General features: G+C 60.0%; 1 protein-coding gene across 9 annotated transcripts in view; it reads left to right on the top strand.

The window, feature by feature from the left end:
- DAGLA (diacylglycerol lipase alpha) overlaps positions 1-16651 on the top strand; it is a 72726-nt gene extending 56075 nt beyond the window's left edge. For all 9 annotated transcript variants that reach the window (XM_043871899.1, XM_043871936.1, XM_043871953.1 and 6 more), the window contains 11 exons: positions 4969-5122; positions 5618-5701; positions 5815-5892; positions 6391-6471; positions 7503-7645; positions 8195-8263; positions 8607-8679; positions 9876-10072; positions 10785-10914; positions 11418-11605; positions 13198-16651. In XM_043871899.1, coding sequence (XP_043727834.1) covers positions 4969-5122; positions 5618-5701; positions 5815-5892; positions 6391-6471; positions 7503-7645; positions 8195-8263; positions 8607-8679; positions 9876-10072; positions 10785-10914; positions 11418-11605; positions 13198-14146 — 2146 coding nt within the window. In that variant the 3' untranslated portion in view covers positions 14147-16651. The remainder of the gene's footprint in view (positions 1-4968; positions 5123-5617; positions 5702-5814; positions 5893-6390; positions 6472-7502; positions 7646-8194; positions 8264-8606; positions 8680-9875; positions 10073-10784; positions 10915-11417; positions 11606-13197) is intronic.
- The last annotated feature ends 5912 nt before the right edge of the window (positions 16652-22563 follow it).

The following is a 22563-nucleotide window of genomic DNA, read 5'->3' as shown; positions in this document are numbered from 1 at the left end:
GAGGGCCCCTCCCCTTCTCTGGCATCTCCACCTTCTGCCCAGGCCTGGCAGAAGGAGGATGGTTGCCCGGGTTCCCTGTTCCGGACAGGCTGGCATGCTGGGCGGGCAGCTTCTGTCCACCACACCCCTACCCTCGGGGCCCACAGCAGCCACCCCGTCCTTCAGTGTCCTTTCCCCAGAAAGCCGGGGGGCTCTCTGGGTTGTCATCACCATCCCCCAGTTGACTGATAGAGCCGACCAGGGCACCCCACGCCCCTCCCTATCTCTGCCAGCCCACAGACAGCATCCTTGGGAACCCTGCGGCCACTGAGAGGTCCTCGGAATGAGCCCAGCACCAGGAGTTCTGAGACCCGGGCTCCCACAGCCCTGGCAGGGCTTTCTCACTTACTTACTTACACTCCTTACTCACTGGCAGGGCAGGAACGACATTTGCACAGGCAGGGTCTGCCTCTCCTGCCGGCGGGATCTTTCAGAAGCTGGGAGGGAGGCAGTGTCCCTGGCGGTCTGGGCATCTGAGGGGCTCTGCCAACAGGGGCAAGGCTGCATTCGTATCAGCTTCTCAGAGCTGCCAGGAGAGGCAGCAGAAAGACCTCAGACCCGTGAGGGCCCAGCTGGGTCCCTGCCGAGAAGAGCCAGGTGCCTGGAGGGCGGAGGAGAGGCAGGCCCAAAGTCCCAGCCTACAGCCCAGAGAGTCGGGCTCCCTTCTCCGAGCCCAGCCTGTCCACAGCAGGCCAGGTTTCCAGCACAGGCTAGAGGAAGGACTGCCCACCTGCCTCAGGCCCAGGCCTGTCACCTGGAGTTGTTTTCCCGTCCCATGCAGAGCAAGGCAAGCCAGGCCTGCCTATGTGCCCCCCAACCCTGGGGACACCCCATTCAGACCCAGCCCTGCCCTGGACATGTGGTTGGTCTCCTGTGGGCAGGAGAGGCCCTGCCAAAGGCCAAGCAAATGCTCAGGGCTCCCGCAGCCTCTGAGCCCCTCAGTACCCAGCCTCCTCTAGGCGGGAGTGCTGGCCTCAAAGGTGCCATGGCCCTTTCCTCCCAGGCTGCTGGCCCTGCCGCTCTCGTGGTTCCCCAGGCCCCCAGATCACTGACTCGGGGGCTGCCATCTCCCTGGTGCCAGGCTCTTTGTGCATTTTGGGCCTTTGATCTCACCCCAGCCTTGTGAAGTAGCTCTTGGCATCTGCCCCACCCCGCCAGGCCATCGCAGTCAGGAAGGGCCACTGGAGCGAGGATTCCAGCCTGGGCCTCTGTCTCCCCAGGCCTCACTGTGGCAGTCACAGCCTCAGTGCTGGAGGGCCAGGCTGAGGTTGGAGAGGAGTGCTAGCTGCCTGAAAATGAGAGCCTGGCCCACAGACCCAGAGCTGTGTCCATTTGGACCAGTAGTGGCAGGGGAGGGAGTAGGGGTCTCCCGGAGTAAATGGAAGTGGTCGCCCACCCCAGACCCATGGCTTTCAAGACGTGGCTTGACCCTGGGTTTTCCTGCGGAGGCCTCTTTCCATTGGGAGGTCTGCATCAGTCCCCCAGGGGCTGCTGCAGTGAAGACAGACCTCTCCACATCACCTAAATCTAGGATTCTTAGTAAAATCTTAGCCATCAAATCAGGAAAGCAGATGGTGACCGCAGCCATGAAATAAAAAATGTTTGCTCCTTGGAAGAAAAGCTATGACAAACCTAGACAGCCTATTAAAAAGTAGAGACATTACTGTGCCAACAAAGGTCCGTCTAGTCAAAGCTATGGTTTTTCCAGTAGTCATGTATGGATGTGAGCGTTGGACCATAAAAAAGGCTGAGCGCTGAAGAATTGATGCTTTTGAACTGTGGTGTTGGAGAAGACTCTTGAGAGTTCCTTGGACTGCACGGAGATCAAACCAGTCAATCCTAAAGGAAATCAGTTCTGAATACTCATTGGAAGGACTGATGCTGGATCTCCAATACTTTGCCCACCTGATACAAAGAGCCAACTCATTAGAAAGACGTTGATGCTGGGCAGGATTGAAGGCAGCAGAAGTGGATGACAGAGGATGAGATGGTTGGGTGGCATCACTGACTCGATGAACATGAGTTTGAGCAAGCTCCAGGAGATGGCGAAGGACAGGGAAGCCTGGCGTGCTGCAGTCCATGGGGTCGCAAAGAGTCAGACACAACTAACTGAGCGACTGAATAGCAACAGGAATGCAGGCAGATTTGGGTCACATGCTTTCTGGTTCCCTGAGCCCCATATGTTGGGTGCTAGCTCCCTCTGGTGGCCCAAGGAGTAACTGCACCCAAGATGGGTGCCCTGCTCAGCAGTTCGCCCATTCATTTTTGGGGGAGCCTACTGTGTGGTGGAGAAGGAAATGGCAACCCACTCCAGTACTCTTGCCTGGAGAATCCCAGGGATGGCGGAGCCTGGTGGGCTGCCGTCCCTGGGGTTGCACAGAGTCGGACACAACTGAAGCGACTTAGCAGCTTAGCAGCAACTGTGTTGTGGGCAATACCAAAGAATGTTCAAACTACCCCACTATTGCACTTATTTCACATGCTAGCAAGGTAATACTCAAAATCGTTCAAACTATGCTTCAACAGTGTGTAAACTGAGAACTTCCAGATGTACAAGCTGGATTTAGAAAAGGCAGAGGAACCAGAGATCAAATTGCCAACATCTTCTGGATCATAGAAAAAGCAAGAGAATTCCGAAAAATCTGCTTCATTGACTACACTAAAGCCTTTGATTATGTGGATCACAACAAACTGTGGAAAATTCTTCAAGAGATGGGAATACCAGACCACCTTACTTGCCTCTTAAGAAACCTGTATGCAGGTCAAGAAGCAACAGGGGAAAATGGAAATAGAGACAGACTTTATTTTCTTCAGCTCCAGAATCACTCCTGACTGTGACTACAGCCATGAAATTAAAAGGCACTTGATCCTTAGAAAAAAAGCTATACAAACTTAGACAAGGTATTACAAAGCAGAGACATCACTTTGCCAACAAAGGTCCATAGCTTTGACTATGGTTTTTCCAGTAGTCATGTATGGATGTGAGAGTTCTACCATAAAGAAGGCTGAGTGCCCGAAGAACTGATGCTTTTGAACTGTGGTGTTGGAGAAGACTCTTGAGAGTCCCATGGACTGCAAGGAGATCAAACCAGTCACTCCTAAAGGAAATCAGCTCTGTATATTCATTGGAAAGACTGCTGCTGAAGCTGAAGCTCCAATACTTTGGCCACCTGGTGTGAAGAGCTGACTCATTGGAAAACACGCTGATACTAGGGAAGACTGAGGAGGGTAGGAGGGGAAAGGGGCAACAGAGGATGAGATGGTTGGATGGTATCATCGACTCAAATGGACATGAGTTTGAGCAAATTCCGAGAGATTGTAAAGGACAGGGAAGCCTGGCGTGCTGTAGTTCATGGACTCGAAAAGAGTCAGACACGACTGAACGACTGAGCAACAACTGTGTTTTTGGTGCTGGGGATGCCCAGACAAGGAAATGCAGCGCTTTGGAACACAGGAGTATTTTGGAGAAAATTGAGCTGACTGTGTGGTCAAACTGGGGAACACCGGGCAAGGAGTAGCTGTCATATGAGATGGCCCCAGGCAGATCTCACAGCAGTATAAACTTTGCACAGAGGCCTCAAGAAGTGAGGGATCCGGCCACACAGTATCCAGGAGGAGAGTGTTCCAGGCAGAGGGAACCGCAGTGCAGAGATGCTGAGGACGGAATGTATCACCAGTGCATCGGAGAGGAGTGGGAGGCAACAGGCCAGAGAATGGGGCCAGATGGAGCTGGGCCCTCAGCGCTTGCTCGGACTCTGGCCTTTACCCTGGGCAGGAAGGGCAGCATTGGAAGATGTTGAGTGCAGTGATGTGGCTCATCTTATATCTTTTTAAAAAAATTACTTTATTTATTTATTTGTTTTTGGCTGTGCTGGGTCTTAATTGCTGCACGGGCTTTTCTGTAGCCGTGGAGAGTGGGGGCTACTCTTCCTTGCCATGTGCAAGCTTCTCACTGCAGTGGCTTCTCTTGTTGCGGAGCGTGGGCTCGATGGTTGCAATTCCCAGGCTCTAGAGCACAGGCTTAATAGTTGCGGCTCATGCATGGGCCTAGCTGGTCCAACACATGTGGGATCTTCCCAGACCAGGGATCGAACCCATGTCTCCCGCATTGGCAGGCAGATTCTTTACCACTGAGCCACCAGGGACGCCGCCTCATCTTTTATCATAGAAGGTCACTCTGGCTGAGAACGTAAGGGGCGGCTGTGAGTGAGGAGGACCAGTTGGGAGCCCCTGTGACACTCTGAGGCAGGGAGGCAGGGATAAGGTGGCTTGGAGCGGGACAGGGGGGTGGGGAGAGGTGAGGGAAAGCATTTGGCATCTGGATGTGAATTTGAAGGCACAGCTAATGGATGTGCTGACCGACAATATGGGATATGAGGTGGGTTGAGGACCCAGTGGTTCTAAGCATGGGCTGAATGCTCAGGGGCAGGTGTGGGGGACTGTTGAAGCAAGGGGGCTAGGTAGGCCCTTGGGATCTGGAGCTGAGGGGACTGCAATCCTGGGGGATATCTGGGAGGAGGGTTTTCATGGGTGGTTGAATGTGAGCAGGGTCTGGGGGGCTCTTTGGCATTCAGGTGGTATTTAAAGCCCAAGACTGGGTAAGGCCCTGGGAGCTCCTGTCATTAGAAAGAAGAGGAGGTCCAGGGCTGACCTCTGGTCTCAGTGAGAAGACACGGACAAGAAGAAGCACTCCAGGAGAGGGCTCCCTCTGCCAGATGGAGAGAGCGAAGCGGGGCGGGAGAGACCCCCTGGGTCACGTGTTGTCAAGAGGCTGAATAAGGCGAGGCCTGGGGAACGGACTGGAGAGCTTTGCAAGGGAGGCTTTCAGAGAGGGCGTGGGGCTGGCTGCAAGAACAGATTCCCGAGAGGATGGGGAAGACTGTGGCTCCATCGGGGTCCCGGGCTCTGAGCTCTCTGCCCCCCGCCCAGGTGCTGCTTATGTCCTGCCCGGCCCCGGTTCGCCCCCGGAGTCACCATCGAGGAAGACAACTGCTGCGGCTGCAACGCCATTGCCATTCGACGCCACTTCCTGGACGAGAACATGACCGCGGTGGACATCGTCTACACCTCCTGCCACGATGCGGTGAGGGTCCCGGCGGGCTGGTGCGCAGCCTCCCCGCAGCCTGGGTCCTGCGCAGGGGCAGGAGCCCTTGGCCTGGCTGGCGTGGCTCCCCTAGGTGGGCGAGCCAGAGCCGGGCTGCCTCCTTCTCCCCACATCCTGGCCTGGGCCCACTCTGGGGCTTGGACGTGGACCCCAGCCCTGCACCTGCTGTTGCGGCTTCCTGGCTCCAGCCTTGCGGGGAAGGAGTTGAGGGACACAGAGAGGCACTCGGGAGGGGAGAGGGCAGCCCCTCGACCAGGCAGGCAGGACCTGGTACTCAGGGCGCCCGAGTCAGCAGAGGTGGGAGGGCAGGGCAGGCTGGGTGCTGGGCTGGGAGGGACCTACTGTGACCCTTGCCGGCCTCAGGGGCCAGTGGAGCCAGACTCCTGGGCCCTGAAGGAAACCTGCTTCCGTCACTTCCCCACATCTGGCCCCAGCCCAGGGGCCACTGAGGCTCACGAGCTGCCCTTCTCCCAGGTCTATGAAACCCCCTTCTACGTGGCAGTGGACCACGACAAGAAGAAGGTGGTGATCAGTATCCGGGGAACGCTGTCCCCCAAGGTACGCCGCCCAGTGACCCCGCCCGCCCCCGGGCCCCCTCACAGCCCCTGGGGGGGGCACCCACCTTCTCCCTGTTCTCAGCCCCACGCCTCACTGTTCTCCCTGCCCCCCAGGACGCCCTGACAGACCTGACCGGTGATGCTGAGCGCCTCCCCGTGGAGGGCCACCACGGCACCTGGCTGGGACATAAGGTACCCCCCTCCTCTCGTGGGCCCCCAGTGGCCCCCAGGCTTCTCCTCTCTGCTGCCAGCAGGCAGGCCTGGCCCGCGGTTGGGGCGGGGGCTCCTCCGGAGTCGCTCCTCTCACCAAGAGAGATGGTCAGAGCGGTGTGGATCAGTCTGGAAGGTCCACTGCCCCCCACCGGCCGGGAACCCCACAGCCCTGTGCAGCCCAGACCCTGTCCCACAAGAGAGCGCTCAAGGAGGCAATGGAGAAGGGATCTCACTGGTTCCTCTTAGACCCACAATCCCTCTGAGCCTCAGTCTTCTCATCTGTGAAATGGAAATAATGTGATCAAGTGTCCACCAGCCCACCCCCCATCCCCCCCACCGCCAGGTTGTCCTGAGGACCCAAGGGGGACGTGGGTGGGACGGGGTTGGTGAGCTTCACATCACTGGCCTCACTGGTCCCCGACAGGCCCCCCTGCCTCCCCATGATAGTGACACCCACCTCTGTTCCTCCTCACCCAGGGGATGGTCCTCTCGGCCGAGTACATCAAGAAGAAGCTGGAGCAGGAGATGGTCCTGTCCCAGGCCTTCGGGCGAGACCTGGTGAGGGGTTTTCCATACTTCAAGCCCTCCCGCAAGGCGACAGGTTGGGAACAGAATGGGTGAATGATGACGCACCCCTGCCCGCCCCCCACAAGCCGGACTCGGACATTCTCCTTTCATCCCAGGCCCCCAGCCCTCTCCTCACTGCTCAGTCCCTCCCACCCCCTCTGGCCCTTTCTTCTTTTGCACCAGCTCCTCTTGGACATCTCTGCTTGGCCCCACCCGAGTGGTGGGCACGTGCTCGGTGCCGGGCAGCTGAAGCACAAAGGTGGCTCAGGTCCGGAGCTTCTGAGATGCTGAGCAGAAAGAACACAGAACGTGATTGCAGAGCAGATAGAAGGGGTGCTGCTGTGGATGGGGTGATCTGGGCCCGGCCCACTGCCCACCCCTCCCTGTGCAGGCAGGCAGCCAAGAGGCTCCCAACTGCCCTTCCCACAGTCAAGCTGTCCCTGGGCTCAGACCTGGTCCAGCTGTTGGGAGCAGGTCCAGGGATGGGAGCAGGTGACCACATGGTCATAATAGAGCATAATCACCCATATAAAGGTCTGTCCTGGGTGCAGGCTTCTCTGGTGGCTCAGAGGTAAAGGATCTACCTGCCAGTGCAGGAGACCCAGGTTTGATCCCTGGGTCAAGAAGATCCCCTGGAGAAGGAAATGGCTACCCACTCCAGTATTCTTGCCTAGGAAACCCCAGGGATAGAGGAGCCTGGCGGGCTACAGTCCATGGGGTCTCAAAGAGTCAGACATGACTTACTGACTGAACAACAGCAATAATCCCAGGTACAGGCGCATCCTGGAAAATCAGGAAGGGCTTCTCCAAGGAGGTCACCTCTGTGCAAGGTTTTGAAGGATGAGTAGGAGTTTGTTAAATAGTCTCTCTAAGAAGTTGCTCCTTGGGTGTCTAGCTTGGCTCTTCCTCTGCCCAATACAACACAAGACGTGATCCCAGGACTCTGGGGAGCACCCTCTGCCTCCCTGGGGTCAGCCTGGCAGCAGCAGGTCAGGCGTCTCAGGGCTTCTCTCTGCCCCCAGGGCCGCGGAACCAAACACTACGGCCTGATTGTGGTGGGCCACTCCCTGGGCGCGGGCACTGCCGCTATCCTCTCCTTCCTCCTGAGACCCCAGTACCCAACCCTCAAGTGCTTTGCCTACTCCCCCCCAGGGGGCCTGCTGAGGTAAGCGGTCCAGGGCCCCAGACTTGGCTGGGGCTGGTGGGGCAAAGATGGACGGTGGAGGGAGCTGGCTTGGGCCGGGGGCTGCACTTGGCAGACTGGTATCTGGTCATCAGGGAATCTAGGGATGGCCTGGAGGGTGGAACTGGGCGCTCTGTCAAATACCAGGCCCACCCTGGGATCCAGCCCCAGCAAAGAGTTGCTGACAGGGTAGGCGGGGCAGGGACCCCAGCCCCACTCCCCACGGGGTCTTTTTTTTTTAATTCCTTTATTTGGCTGTGCCAAGTCTTGGGTGTGGCACTCAAGGTCTTTGTTCTTCCTTGCGGCCTGTGAGATCTTTGTAGTTGCCGTTTGTGGGATCTAGTTCCCTGACCAGGGATCGAACCCAGGCCCTCGGCCTTGGGAGCATGGAGTCCTAGCCACTGGACCACCAGGGAAGTCTCCCCCCAGAGGGTCTCGAGTCAAGAGACTGCCTCCAGGAGTGCTGGAGCAGAGCCCCCGGGACACACCGCACCCCTCCGCTGCCTTAGCACCCCTTGGATTTCCTTGCAGCGAGGACGCCATGGAGTACTCCAAGGAGTTTGTGACGGCTGTGGTTCTGGGCAAAGACCTTGTTCCCAGGCAAGTGGGTCCCTCTCTCCCCCGGCCTGGTCTGGGCTGTCCTCCCTCTCAGCCCTCACCCAGGAGGCCCATCTTTCTCACTGAGATTCCCACCTCCTCGAGGGACCCCAGAATCCCCCCTACTCGTGTCCAGGGTGAGAGGAGAGGGTAGGCCCGGCCTGCCCCACCGCCCTCCCTGGCCCCGCTTCCTCGCTGGGCCCTGCTGAGCTGCAGGCCCTGCCCCACCCGCCCTGTGACCCTGATGGACCGGTCTCCTTGTTCCTGGGGCTCCGGCTGGCCCTCACCCCCACCTCCCCATCCCTGGCCAGTCCCAGCTGACGTTCTGTCTTGATCCCTCCCCCAGGATCGGCCTCTCCCAGCTGGAAGGCTTCCGAAGACAGCTCCTGGATGTCCTGCAGCGAAGCACCAAGCCCAAAGTGAGCTCGCTCCCCTCTCTCCCGCCTGGGCAGCCAGGGCTCTGGTCTCCCCGACCTCCTCCTGGCGCATGGGTCCCTCGGCGCAAAGCACAGGGGCCCCCGCCACGGGAGGCCAGACTGGGGGTGTGGCTGGTGTCTCAGGGACCTCAGGCTCTTAGATTCTCAGCATCTCTGCGCTCTCCCCAGCTGCCCCCTGTCTGTCCTTGTGCAGATGGAGAAACTGAGCCCCACAGTGGGCAAGGGACTCACTTTTGCTCATACAGCCCATTGTAACAGTCAGGACTGGAGCTGAGGACTCCTGAGTCCTGGCCCCTGGGCCCAGAGCCACCTACAGTCCGGCCAAAGCAGTCCCGAGGTTCAGTGGTCCCATGTGACTGGAAGTCCTCCTCCAAAGCCCACCGCGATCCCCCAGGCTTAGGGAGGCTGGAGGTCACCTGCAGAGGGGACCTGGGGGCAGTCGGTTCTGATTTTGCCTGCAGCTGAGAGGAGAAAGCCAGCCCTTCCTAACCCCCTTGCTCAGGCCCGTGCAGGGTGGGACACTGGAGGCTCCTCCTGTAGCAAGCTGGCCTTCAGCATGCTAGGCCGGGGGTGGGCAGGCTGCAGCCAGGCTCCCCGAGGCAGGCAGGGCCTCTGTGCCCCCAGGCTGGCCCTCTCTCCACTCACCCTCTCAGCCCAGGTGGGACCATTCCCAGCCTTGGTGCCCAGGACCCTCTGGCAGGCAGGGCGCTGGGCCAGGTGCCAGGTGCCAGGGTGGTCAGGCAACAGAGCCTTATGAGGGGCCTGGTTCCAGGATGTGGAGCTGCCCCTCCCAGGCGCTCGTCTGGCCCAGGAGGCAGTGGGGGACCTGATGCTGGCCTGGCCGAGTGGGTGCAGCTGACCTGAGCTTCAGGGTCTATCCTGCCTCTGACTTACAGCCTAGAGCACGTCCCCTTCCTTCGCTGGGCCTGTTTCCCATCGCTCCACAAGGGGTTGACTGGTCTTGCAGTCCCAAAGTCCAGCCATCCCACGCCAGCTGTCCCTGGCACCTTTTGGCCATCGTGGCCCCCAAGCACTCCAGCCCCGGCCTCTTCACTGGGCGCTGCCCTTCCCCTGCCCCCTCCCAGCTCGCCCGTCACCTGTGAGCCCTCCTTCTGAGCACTTCCCCAGCTGGCCAGCGCTGCTCAGCCCTGACCCCCCCTCTCCCCCTGTCCCCACAGTGGCGAATCATTGTGGGGGCCACCAAATGCATCCCCAAGTCAGAGCTGCCCGAGGAGGTGGAGGTGACCACGCTGGCCAGCACGCGGCTCTGGACTCACCCCAGCGACCTGACCATCGCCCTGTCAGCCAGCACTCCCCTCTACCCCCCCGGCCGCATCATCCACGTGGTCCACAACCACCCAGCGGAGCAATGCTGGTAGGTGCTGCCTGTGATCCGGGCAGCTGGGAGGCGGCAGCGGCCGGGGCAGGGGGGCAGGGGATGGGCCGACCTTCACTCGGTCACGCTCGGGGCAGGGGGCAAAGGCTGGGCAGTGATGGCCCAGGGCCCCCACCGCGGGGCTGCCCCCGTCTCGGGCCCTGGACATGGAATGATCGGCCAGCCCATGCCCCCAGCATCAGCCCTTCCCTGGTGTTCCCCCAGCACAGCTCTCCCCACTTGCGTCCATTTAAAAGCAAATGCCCTGGAGGGTCACCCTAAGGCCCCGGCTGGCCCACACCTCAGCTGCTGGGATCAGCTGGCAGTCAGCTGGTGGGGGCAGGAGAGAGGAAAGGAAGGGGGGCATCAGAGAGACTTCTCCCACCTCGCTCCCCCCACTCTGATCTCTCAGAGGAGTGAACTGGGACCCTGCCCCAGGGATGGAGCAGGAATGGCCAAGACCACAACTTGGCTCTGTGATCAAAGGCTCTGTGAGGGTCAGGACAGGGCCCCAGGTCAGCCTCTCTCGCTCCGTTTGGCATAGGCGTTCCAGGCGCAGGTGGGGAGCGAGGAGCCCAGGGACGCAGCCCGGCTGGCCTGGCCAGGCAAGGGGTCTCCAAATCCACGCAGGGCCGAGAGCAGAGCCAGGGGGCCAAGGTCAGGCCGCCCCCACCCCCTCCCCCTGCTTCCCTCTGGCCCCTGTATCCCTCAGCTGCTGTGAGCAGGAGGAACCCACGTACTTCGCCATCTGGGGCGACAACAAGGCCTTCAACGAGGTGATCATCTCACCGGCCATGCTTCACGAACACCTCCCCTATGTGGTCATGGAGGGGCTCAACAAGGTGAGCTGCGGCCCCCGCTGTCCGGGTCCGTCCCCGCATTGCACACAAGGGGGCCACGACACGCAGAAGCGTCCACTCCCTGGACACCCAGTGGGCCGGGGAGCCCCTTCGTGTCCTGGCCTCCACACCCCGGCTCTGTCCACACCACTGTGTGGTCCTGGGGTGGGAGAGTCTAGAAGATGCGTGGGGACCTGTCCCTGAGGCAGGCTGGGCTCAGAAACCCCGAAGCCACCTGGCGCTGGGCGGATACACAGCCAAGCTGGGGCCGCCTTGGCCATCTCCCGGCCGTGGAACGGCCGACCACAGGGCAGCTCCAATCTGGCCCATGTGTGGGGCGAGGCTCCATCACAGGGCCCGTCCCTGGCCTTCCTGGAGGAGCGGGGGCCTGGCAGGAAGGAGAGTGGGCCCGGCTGACCCCATGAAGGTCTTTTGGGCCTGCCACCCCGCGCCCACTCGTGATTGTCACCCCTCGGCCACTGCCTGCTTCCCCGTCCCATCCCCAGGTGCTGGAGAACTACAACAAGGGGAAGACTGCCCTGCTGTCCGCTGCGAAGGTCATGGTGAGCCCCACGGAGGTGGACCTGACCCCCGAGCTCATCTTCCAGCAGCAGCCGCTGCCCACGGGGCCACCTGTGCCTGCCGGCCTGGCCCTGGAGCTGCCCGCTGCAGACCACCGGAACAGCAGCGTCAGGTCAGTGCTGTTCCCCACCCCAGGGAGTGCGTGCAGGGGCCCCAAGTGTGCCTTCAGAACGTGAATGCTTGTGGACCTTCATATATACACCCTGGGCCCTCGTATGTTCACACGGCTCTGTACGCATGCACGGGAGCGGTTGCCCCCTTGTTTGGGGTCACTCTGCTCTGCCCCCCACTGCCCCTCAGCCTGCCACCACTGAAGCCCATGTGGGCCAGTGGGCGTCTAGGGATGCACACACCCCCAGTCACAAACACAGATTCACTCATTAGCCGTTTAGACCCGAAGTGGTGGACACCCATGCACTTACACATAAACACACACATTTGTTGTTCTGTCGCTCAGTTGTGTCTGATTCTTCGTGACTCCCTGGACTGCAGCACGCCAGGCTTCCCTGTCCTTCACCATCTCCCGGAGTTTGCTCAAACTCATGTCCATTGAGTCAGTGATGCCATCCGATCATCTCATCCTCTGTTGTCCCCTTCTCCTCCTGCCTTCAATCTGTCCCAGCATCAGGGTCTTTTCCAGTGAGTCGGCTCTTTGCATCATGTGTTAAAGCATACATGTGTATATACTTGTGTTCACAGATAGTAGCTCTGAGTGTACAGAGCCGCATACAGACAGACTCACATATAGAACACACACCAAGACAGCAGCCAACACACTTGTACGAACACAGGTATATGCTTGCACGGGCAGCCATGCATGTAAATGAGGGATGCACTGTGCCCAGACCCAGCCACTCAGATACCTGGACCGGCTGACACGCAACGCATGCTGCATACAAACAGAGGTGTGCGCACACACCCTGCGTTCATACACACCTTTTGGGGCCTCTGAGGCTGTGGCTCTTGAGGCGGATGGGGCTCCTCCTGCCTCCCTGGGACCCTTCCCTCCCAGGTCCTGGGTCCCGGTGACAAATCTGGCCCAGAGGCAGTTGAGAAGGGTGCTGGTGGCTTCCCCGCCCTTGGCAGGCATGCTTGGACGTCTCTCCCTGCTGCTGACCAGACGGGGGAGCCAGTGTCCGTGCAGCCACAGTAACCGCTGCTTCCCCGTCCCTGGACTTTCATTCACTCCCTGCAGTCTGGTGTGCGGAGCCCGGGGCTCCGGGGCCCCATCCAGCAGAGGGCTACACCCCCTGGGAGAGGTGGGAGGGACCCCAGGGTGAGGAAGGAAGTAACAGCAGCTTGGAAGGGACCCCCTCTGGGTGCTGGCCCGGAGGGTGCTGGACCTGGTGGATGCGGCTCTCAGCTGTGCCGCCTCCCTCCCTGCCTTCCCTCCTTCCCTCTCTCTCCTTCCCCTCTGCCTTCAGGGACCTGGGGCAGCCAGTCTCTCTGGCCCTCAGTCTCCTGGTCGGTACAATGGCACTAGTGTCCCCGCCCATCGCTGTCCTGCTCAGCCCTGCATCAACCCTCCTGTCTTCTATCTTGGGGTCTCCTGAGCTGGTCTTAAAAATGAGGGTTCCCTGTTCTCAGACCATTCAACTACCTCCCCCTCCTCCCCTCCCCAAGTTCCGTCCAGCTAGAGGAGCTGGGGCGGGGGGTCTCCCCGCCCCTGTGAGTCTCACCCTTCCCTGCCCTCCCCCGCTGCAGGAGCAAGTCCCAGTCTGAGATGAGCCTGGAGGGCTTCTCGGAGGGCCGGCTGCTCTCCCCCGTGGCCGCGGCCTCGGCGGCCCGCCAGGACCCGGTGGAGCTGCTGCTGCTGTCCACCCAGGAGCGGCTGGCGGCCGAGCTGCAGGCGCGGCGGGCGCCGCTGGCCACCATGGAGAGCCTGTCGGACACGGAGTCTCTGTACAGCTTCGACTCACGCCGCTCCTCCGGCTTCCGCAGCATCCGCGGCTCGCCCAGCCTCCACGCCGTGCTGGAGCGCGACGAGGGCCACCTCTTCTACATCGACCCGGCCATCCCCGAGGAGAACCCGTCCCTGAGCTCACGCACCGAGCTGCTGGCGGCGGACAGCCTGTCCAAGCACTCGCAGGACACACAGCCCCTGGAGGCCGCCCTGGGCAGCGGGGGCGTCACCCCCGAGCGGCCCCCCAGCGCGGCGGCCAACGAGGAGCCGGAGGAAGGGGGCGGAGCCCCCCGCAGCGGAGAGCTGGCGCTGCAGGAGAGGCGCCTGGGGGACTCACCCAGCCCACAGGTGCTAGAGTTCGCCGAGTTCATCGACAGCCTCTTCAACTTGGACAGCAAGAGCAGTTCCTTCCAGGACCTCTACTGCATGGTGGTGCCGGAGAGCCCCACCAGCGACTATGCCGAGGGCCCCAAGTCCCCCAGCCAGCAGGAGATCCTGCTCCGAGCCCAGTTCGAGCCCAATCTGGTGCCCAAGCCCCCGCGGCTCTTCGCCGGCTCGGCCGACCCCTCCTCGGGCATCTCGCTGTCACCCTCCTTCCCACTCAGCTCCTCGGGCGAGCTCATGGACCTGACCCCCACGGGCCTCAGCAGCCAGGAATGCCTGGCAGTGGACAAGGTCCGGACTTCTACCCAGGCCGGCCGCGGGGCCAGCCCCACCAAGCAGGACGACCTGGTCATCTCGGCACGCTAGCAGCACCCAGGAGTGGCTACCAACCTTGGCCCAGGCCAGAGCAGGTGGCTCCTTCGGGCTCCTGGTGGCTGCCCCTCGGGCCGGGCAGCTTTAGGGAGAGGCCCCTCCTGGGCCAGTGTCGCCTCAGGCGTTGAGCACTGCTGCTGAGCTGGGGGGTCCGCCTCCCTACCTCAGCTTAGGACCCCCCCCTCCCCCGGAGCCAAGGCAGCTGGGATCTGGGCCCTCCAGATAGGGAATGACAGGGAGGGCCGTGAGCAGGGAGGAGGCTGCAGGGACAGCCTGCCAGGGGTGGGGCAGGGCCGCACTCTGCCCTCCCAGCCTGACTGCTCCCCTGCAGGGGCATCCTGGCACCCCTATTCTGGGACAGGCCATGAGTATGCTGACTCCCCATCACTGCCCTCTGGCTGCTCTCCCAGGGCCGAGATGGAGAGTGGCCCCCTCCCCACATATTCTCATCTGTGGTCCAGGCTGGCACCTGCCCTGGCCACCCCGAGATCTGGTGCCTGCTGGCCAGCCCCCTGGGGGTGACCCCCCCCTCCACCAAGGTGGCCCGCAGTGCCGTGTATGTTTACAGAAGCTGCTGGGCTGGGCTCAGGATGTGTCCTGGGCTTGCAAGCCCCCTTCGCCCTTGCGATTGTGTGTTCAGCCGCCCCTTTCTAAGCAGGCAGGGGCCAGCCTCCACACGGCCCACAGCAGCCGGGGGGCCCATCCATCTCTGCTTGATGTCCCTCACGGTGATCCCTCTGTCGATGGGTCCCGGGTACCTGGGCCTGCCTGCCCTGGCAGCCTGTCCCTTCCTGGCCTGCCTTCTACCCCCAGGATCCTGGCCACTCAAAGGGTGGAGGGCACAGGTGTGAAAAGCCCTGGCTGCAGATTCAGTGCCCTGGGCAGAAGGAAGGCCCCACCAACACCCCGCTCCCCCCTTTAATCACCTCCCCCAGGCCTCAGCACTCCAGGCCCTGGGATCTGAAACCAAACAAGCCTCCGTTCCCCGCAGCTCCCACTTTGCCCCGCGCCCTGGGCTTTCTCCTGGGAGCTGGGCTCTCTCCCCTCCCACCCGCCGTGACCTGTTGTCAGGAAGTGGGGCCGAGAGTAGGGTACTGTGGGACCTGGCTAGAGACCTGGGAGGGCCAGGGGCTTAGCCTGAGGCCTCCACAGCCTCCACTGGAGGGGCGCCTTCCCTGCTAGGTTGGGGAAGCATAGGGGATGGGGTGGAGACCCTGCCTGTCCCTGGAGGCCCAGCAGGGGGGTGGTGCATGCTGGGGTGGGGGTGTGTGTGTGTGCATGTGCATGAGTGTGTGCCGTCCCTGAGGACAGGGTCGGGGGGGTGGCTAGAGCGCCCTCCCCGCCCCGTCTGCCCACTGGCCCCCACCTCGGCCTGCCGAAACAGCAGGCAGCGAACACAAGGGGCACCATGCAGTGGGGGCCACGGGACGAGCTCAACTTCTGACACACGGTTCCCCCCTCGTCTCGCCGGCCACTGACCCCTGGTTTGGAAGACAGGTGTGTGCCGAGGCGTTGACCGCCTGCTTGTGCCTTCATCTCCTCGGAGGCATGGTCCCCCCTACTCTGGGCCCACCCACGGCCTCCCTGGGTCGCCTAGGGCTTCCCTCACCAAGACCCCCATCTCACGATCACTGCTATCTGGGACCCCTGCCCACCCTACCACATGGGGACAGAGACCTGGGAGCTGGGCCTCCCTCACCCTCTGTGACTCCCACCCTCATCAATCTCCCTCACCCACCATCAATCTCCTACCCCTGCTGGCTGCCCCCCCACCGCCCCCCTGCACAGAAGCAAGATGGAATCAGTGGCTCTTAGAGTTAAAAAAAAAAAAGACAAATCATAAATCAGAGTAAAGTTCCAACTAGCACCCCAGCCAATAGCAGAGGGGCTTGGGATCTGGCCTTTTAATTCCTCCTCCACCAGGGTGGGCCTGGGACTTCTGAGGGGGCGTGGTGCCCACCCATGCCCAGGACTGAGCCATCAGGGACAGACTCCCCACCCCCAAGGCTGCAGCCACACAGGGTTGCAGGCTTGGGGCTGGGGCAGGCTCGGACTCAGCCCTGGACGCCCCCGGGTCAGCCCACCCCCTCCCCACCTCGCCCCTGGAGGATGGGCCTGCTGCGTGTGTCTCCCTTCCTCCACGCACCACACTCAGGGGGGTCTGAGCCACCCCCCTCAGCCCAGCTCGGCTCAGACAGTCCCCCCACTCTGTCCCCCAGACCCGCAGCACAAGGTCTCCCGGACGGCACCGGCCCGTCCTCCCAGGGGCCTGGGCGACCTCCATATGCAATCAGTAGTGAGAGCTGGGCGCCACAGACACTCATGCACTGTTCGTGCCATCCTCCCGTGACTTTTTTTGTACCTAATGTATGAAAGATCCAAACTAATATTGCTGTAAAAAGGAGAGACAAATTAATATAGCTTATTCTATAAATATATCTGTATATAAAGGTTTCTGTATATTGTATAGAGCTGTGTATAAACTGGATGTAGAAGCACGCTGGCTGCCTGGAGTGACCTCTCTTGCCCGCAGGTTGGGTGGGGGTGGATCTCCGTGGCAGAGTGGTGGGAGGGGACCCCCCCACCCCAGCCCGAGGCCGGCTGTCACCACTGTCAATGCCCTGGTCCAGGGCCACCCTTGGAGTCGCAGTGAGAGACCAGAAAACACTTGAAGCCCCGTTTGAATGGGGGCAGTTCCTTTTTGGGCCCTGCCTGTGTCAGACACGTGCCAGGGGATCTGTCTGACCTTGTTAGGGCCCTTTCTTCCCCCTGGCAGGTCTGACAGTGCCTGCCCTTCCCCACTCCGACCCCGACTGCTGGAAGCCAGGGGTAGGGAGTGGCCGGTTGGTGAGGGCACTGAAACTCCCGATTTCGGTAGCACTGGAATGCAGGGGCCACTGGAAGTCTTTGCCGAGAGCTTCCCTGTGAAAGTGTCTAGTAGCTCAGTCGTGTCTGACTTTGTGATGCCATGGACTGTAGACCGCCAGGCTCCTCTGTCCATGAGATTCTCCAGGCAAGTGGGTAGCCATTCCCTTCTCCAGAGGATCTTCCTGGCCCAGGGATCGAACCTGGGTCTCCCACGTTGCAGGCAGATTCTCTACCGTCCGAGCCACCAGGGAAGCCCGTCTTGGCAGCACTCAGACTGGAAGTCAAGATCTCCCATCATGGAGACCTAGCCCACCTTCCCTAGGGAGGGTGCAAAAGCCCTGGTCAGGCCCAGGGACCCCCTTCCAGCCTGGCCCCAGGCCAGTGAGTCCTGAGGAGTGGCTGCAAGGCCAAGGTGGGCTGGCGGCCAGGCCGCCTGCCAGCCCGGTGCCCAGGTCTGCCCCCTCCGCACAGCAGATGGCGCTGTTCCTCCAGCCAGTCCCTAGGGGACCTGCACCAGCGTCGCCCAGGCATGGACCAGCCAAGGTCTGACCAGACCTGGACCTTCCCCTCCCCACACTGCCCAAGCTCCCAGCTCTGAGCGCAGACTGAGGGGTTGGGGAGGGTGACAGAGTGGTTCTGTCTTCCCCCAGGCCTCTTTGAACAGAGGAAGCGGAGGCTACATAAAGGTGGAAACCTTCTCCAGGGCGCTCAGGCCCAGGGACAGACCTAGGACTAAAATCCAGGCCTTCCCAGCCCCGGACGGTTGCCTCCACACTTGCCTAATGGTTTTCAAAGGCTCTTCACACCTTGTGGTCTCATTTGATTTGCAAATTGTCCTATCAGGGGAGCAGGAGCAGAAGCTGAGGATCAGAGAGGTTCTGTGACTTGCCTGAGGTCACACAGCCAGAGTGTGGAACGAGGAAAGGCTGTCATGAGGAGCGACTGGGGGAAGGACTGGAGCAGCGCCTTGCCTCCCAGACCCCACTCAGTAGCCCCGGATGGCCTGTCCCGTCTCAGCTGGGAGGGAGGTGGGAGAGAGAGGTGAGTCTGCAGGACCCCTCACTCGCTGACTCCCTGGGTTCACGCTCACCACCCTTTGGGCCCTCCTCTCTTCCTCTGCAAAGTGGGCAGGTGCCAAGGGCTGTCTGAGTCCACAGGAGGCCCGGAGTCCTGCAGGCTGCAGTAGGGAGGGTTCTGTTCCCAGCGCTCCACCCTCCCCTGGGCCAGCCTCCAGCCCGTTACTCATTAATGCTCATGTCCCTGCCTCCCTCTCCCCAGGGTTGCCTGCTGAGTGGCTGCCTCTTCCTGACCCGACTGCCCCCTCAAGGGCCAGCGCTGGGCTCTGACCTGGAATCAGAGAAAGCCTCATTTATCAATCACATCCCTGGTACTTAACCTACACCGTGAGGTGGGGAAAAATGGGTTGACTCAGAGATGGAGGTGCAGAGGACGGGCCTTACAGAATAGTTGAGCCAGCCCCAGGGACAGCTATGTCTGCCAGGCCAGCACGGAAATCTTGGTCCCTCACTCGTGTGGCGTGGTGAGGAGGGGGTACTGGCAGGGACTCCTCTCCATGGAGGGGTTCCCTCAAGGTCCTGCATACACAAGGCTCTCTGGGGCTCCCTCGCCAGCCTCAACCTCCTTCATTATGGAGTTGGAGGGTGGCAGCTTTGACTCTTCGCTGAGCCCTGGAGTCTGGGACCTTTCAGCCACCCTAGTCCCCCAGCACAGAAATGAAGATCCCAGGGGACCACTGCTCCCTCGCTCAGTGGTTTAGTGGAGTCAGGGGAGACAGCAGGACTAGAACCCCCTGAGTGAGTTCAGCTCCCATGAGATGAACAGGAAACCCCATCCCACCGCATGCATCTTCAAGGCTCATGCGCCAAGACCCAACAACCCAGCCTGAGGACTTGGGTGCTGAGGACGAAATACGCATAGCCCCACCCACCCACTGCCAGGGTAAGGCATCACTTGCGGATGGGGACCGCCTCCTAACGGTAGACTTTTTGGGCACCGCGTGGGATGTGGCAGGAAGACCTGTGGATGGGGGAGGCTTATAAAGAAGCTGATTTTCCAGGCGGTCCTGGGCAACTCCTAAAATAAATTCATTTTAAAAAATCACTCGGCGTAGGCGGGTGTCTACTTTGTCCGCTGGGCGGGCCTGACCCGGGTGGGGGAAGGGGCACAGCAGAGAATAACAATTGTCTTAAGGGAGGCTGCAGAGGGGGAAAAACCTCTGGGGTGTATCAGCTGGAAAAGAATAGACGTCTCAGTGTGGCCCTCTCCCTCCCTCAGTCGGGCCCCTGCGGGGGGAGCGCCGGTCAGCACACACAGCTGGGGCCTCCAGCAAAATCCATTTCTATATATCTAAGAGCAACAGCTCGGAGAGCGGCCCCCGGGGGACAAAACCTCATTGTGAGGTGCCCGCCGGCCTGGGCACCCCCTCCCCCAGTCCCAGAACTGTCGTGGCATTGACCCTCCTCGGCGGGCCACCACGGGCCTGCTGACTGGGCCACATCTGGGGCTCGGGCCCCGGCCGTCCCCCCCAACCCCCACCAAGGCTGGCCGCTGGGGAGAAGGAGGAGGGTGGCCTGGGTGGGAACCGCTTTGCAGGCTCTCATCGCCAGCCCCACCCAGCAGCCCAGCTCGCCCCCCCACCCCCCACTGTCCTCTGAGGGGCCACCGGTGGGCTGGCTAGGCCGGCATCTTGATCTGCCTGTGGGTCCCCCCACCACCCCCTCCTTGGCCTCTGTTTCAGTTTTGTCGTCCGGCAATCAGCGCCGAGGAAACCGAGCCTGATATTCACGGCAAGGACTGATGCTGAGGCTGAAGCTCCAATACGCTGGCCACCTGATGCAACGAACTGACTTCCTGGAAAAGCCCCCGATGTTGGGAAAGATAGAAGGCAGGGGGAGAAGGGGGTGACAGGGGCTGAGATGGTTGGGTAGCGTCATCGACTCAATGGACATGAGTTTGAGCAAGCTCCGGGAAATAGTGAAAGACAGGGAAGCCTGGCGTGCTGCGGTCCCTGGGGTCGCAAAGAGGAGAACACAGCTTAGCGTCTGGACAACAACAAAACAGGGCTGGGGTGGGGTGGGTTTTTTTTCCAGCCCCCGTGCTGTGTCTGAGGACCCAGGGAGGCTGTGAGCGAAGCCACTCTGTAGTGAGATGATTCGCCGGGTCCAGGATTCCAGAATTCCCTGCTTCCGAGGTTTCAGAGTTCTAAGATTCTGCAGTTTGAAGACGCCACCCTCCAGTCATTCATTCATCACATCTATCAATATTTTGAGCACCCACTGAGTGCCAAGTAGCATTTTTGGTGTTGAAGTTAGAGCAATGACCAAGTCAGAAAAAGCCCTTACCCTCATAGAGCTTCCATTCATGAGCGAGGAGAAGAATGATACAAAGAGTATCATACAAAGAATGAACAAAGAGTAGACACAAATCTTTTATGTGGTGAGAAAGAAAGGCTAGGTAGGGGGACCTGGGCTTCCCAGGTGGCCCTAGTGGTAAAGAACTCGCCTGCTAGTGCAGGAGACTTTAAGACATGCGGATTCAATCCCTGGGTCAGGAAGATCCCCTGGAGGAGGCCATGGCAACCCACTCCAGTATTCTTGTCTGCAGAATGCCGTGGACAGAGGAGCCTGTGGGCTACAGCCCACGGAGTTGCAAAGAGTTAGGCACAACTGAGCGACTTAGCACTTACACACACAGGGGGAGTTGCTTTCAGTAGGATGGCCAGGGAGGTGATGAGTGAGCTGAGACTGACTACTCCGAAGGAACCAGCTCAGGGGAACCAATGTTGCAGACAGATGGAACATCATGTGCCAAGGCCCTGCGGCAGGTGTGAGTCTGGCATGTTTGAGTGATCGTAAGGAGGACTTTTGGTGGCTGTGACTTAGCAACGAAGAGAAAAGGAGATGATGAGGTCAGCATTACAGGCAGGAGCAGGTCACACATGGCCTTGGAAACCAGGGTGGAGGTTTAGATGTTGTTTTTATTTTTTAAATTTTTATTGGAGTATAATTGATTTACAATGCTGTGATAGTTTCTGCTATATAGCAAAGTGAATCAGTTATACATACATGTGTGCTAAGTCTCTTTAGTCATGTCTAACTCTTTGCGACCCTACGGACCGTAGCCCATCAGGCTCCTCTGTCCATGGGATTCTCCAGGCAAGAATACTGTAGTGGGTCGCCATTTCCTCTTCCAGGGGATCTTCCCGACCCAGGGATGGAACCCTTGTCTCTTAAGTCTCCTGCATTGACAGGCGGGTTTCTTTATCACTAGCACAAACTGGGAAGCCTATCAGTTATACATACACAAATATAATGCCATTTGCAGGAGCATGGTAGGACCTAGATACTATTTTCAGTGCAAAGGGAAACCCCAGGTTTTAGGAAAGAAGTGACATGATCCGATCTACGTTTTAAAAAGAGTGATTTGGGTGACTACCCTGGCCATCCAGTGTTTAAGACTCTGTGCTTTCCAATGCAGGAATACTGGGGTGGGGGTATCCATCCCTGGTTGGGGATCTAAGATCCCACATGCTGTGTGGCTGGCCAAAGAATAAATAAATAAATATAGATAAACAAAAAGAGTGATGTGGGAGGGTTATAGAGGAGATCAGTGGAGAGAGAGGCTGTGCTGTTCGGCAGAAAAGAAATGAGAGGCTCTCACAGAGATGGAGACAGAGAGAGAAGGCTGGTGGATTCACTCGGAGGGCTCTCCTGGATGACGGATGGAGCAGTTTCCCAGGTCAGCCGGGACCTGGCTCTGATGTTGCCTTTGACCCTAATCACTTTGAAACTGTTAGACCTGGACTGTCCAATATCGCAGCTACACACAAGCTATTTAAATTTGAACTAATTAAAATTAACAAAAAATTGAGAAGTCAGTTTCCCAGTCTCAACAGCCACTTTTCAAGTGCTTGGCAGCCGGATGTGGCTGGCGGCGACCCTGATGGAAGACAGAGAAGTATTCCCCCATCACTGCAAGGTTGTACAGGACAGACTTCCTCAGACGGTACTGAACCTCACCGAGCCTCAGCGTTCTCATCTGTAAAATCACATAGTAGTCTCTCCTTGACTCAGCAGCAGCAGCAGTAGTCTCTCCTTCGTAGGGTACCTGAGAGGATGTACTCAGAGATAATCCCCGTAGAGCACTCAGGGTGGGCCTGGCCCCCAGCGAATGTTTGAGAGATGCAAGTTATTATTGCTGAGATGGGCGGTGGGTCAGCAGAGGAAACGGGGGCTGTCCCTGAGGTTTGGTTCTGAACATCTAAGATTGAGAAGCCCGCTGTCTTCTCTTACCCCAGGGGCAGGCGAGGACTGCGGGGGTCCTGGCCTCCCGCAGCCCAGGGGTCTGGCGGCGCAGCGAGCCCCCCACCCCACCTCAATTAGGACGCCCCCCTTCCCGCCGAGCGCCCCCTGGAGGAGCCGCGCGCATCCTGCCCGGCGCGGGGCTGCGGAGGACCGGCAGGGGGCGCGGCGCGCGGCCGGCGGGCGGGGCGCGTGCGGGGCGGGCAGGGGCCGGGCCAGGGC

The sequence above is a fragment of the Cervus elaphus genome, chromosome 2, assembly GCF_910594005.1.
Source record: "Cervus elaphus chromosome 2, mCerEla1.1, whole genome shotgun sequence".
NCBI lineage: Eukaryota > Metazoa > Chordata > Mammalia > Artiodactyla > Cervidae > Cervus > Cervus elaphus.
Note: the sequence above shows the minus strand (reverse complement) of the source record. Positions and strands in the feature narration are given on the sequence as shown.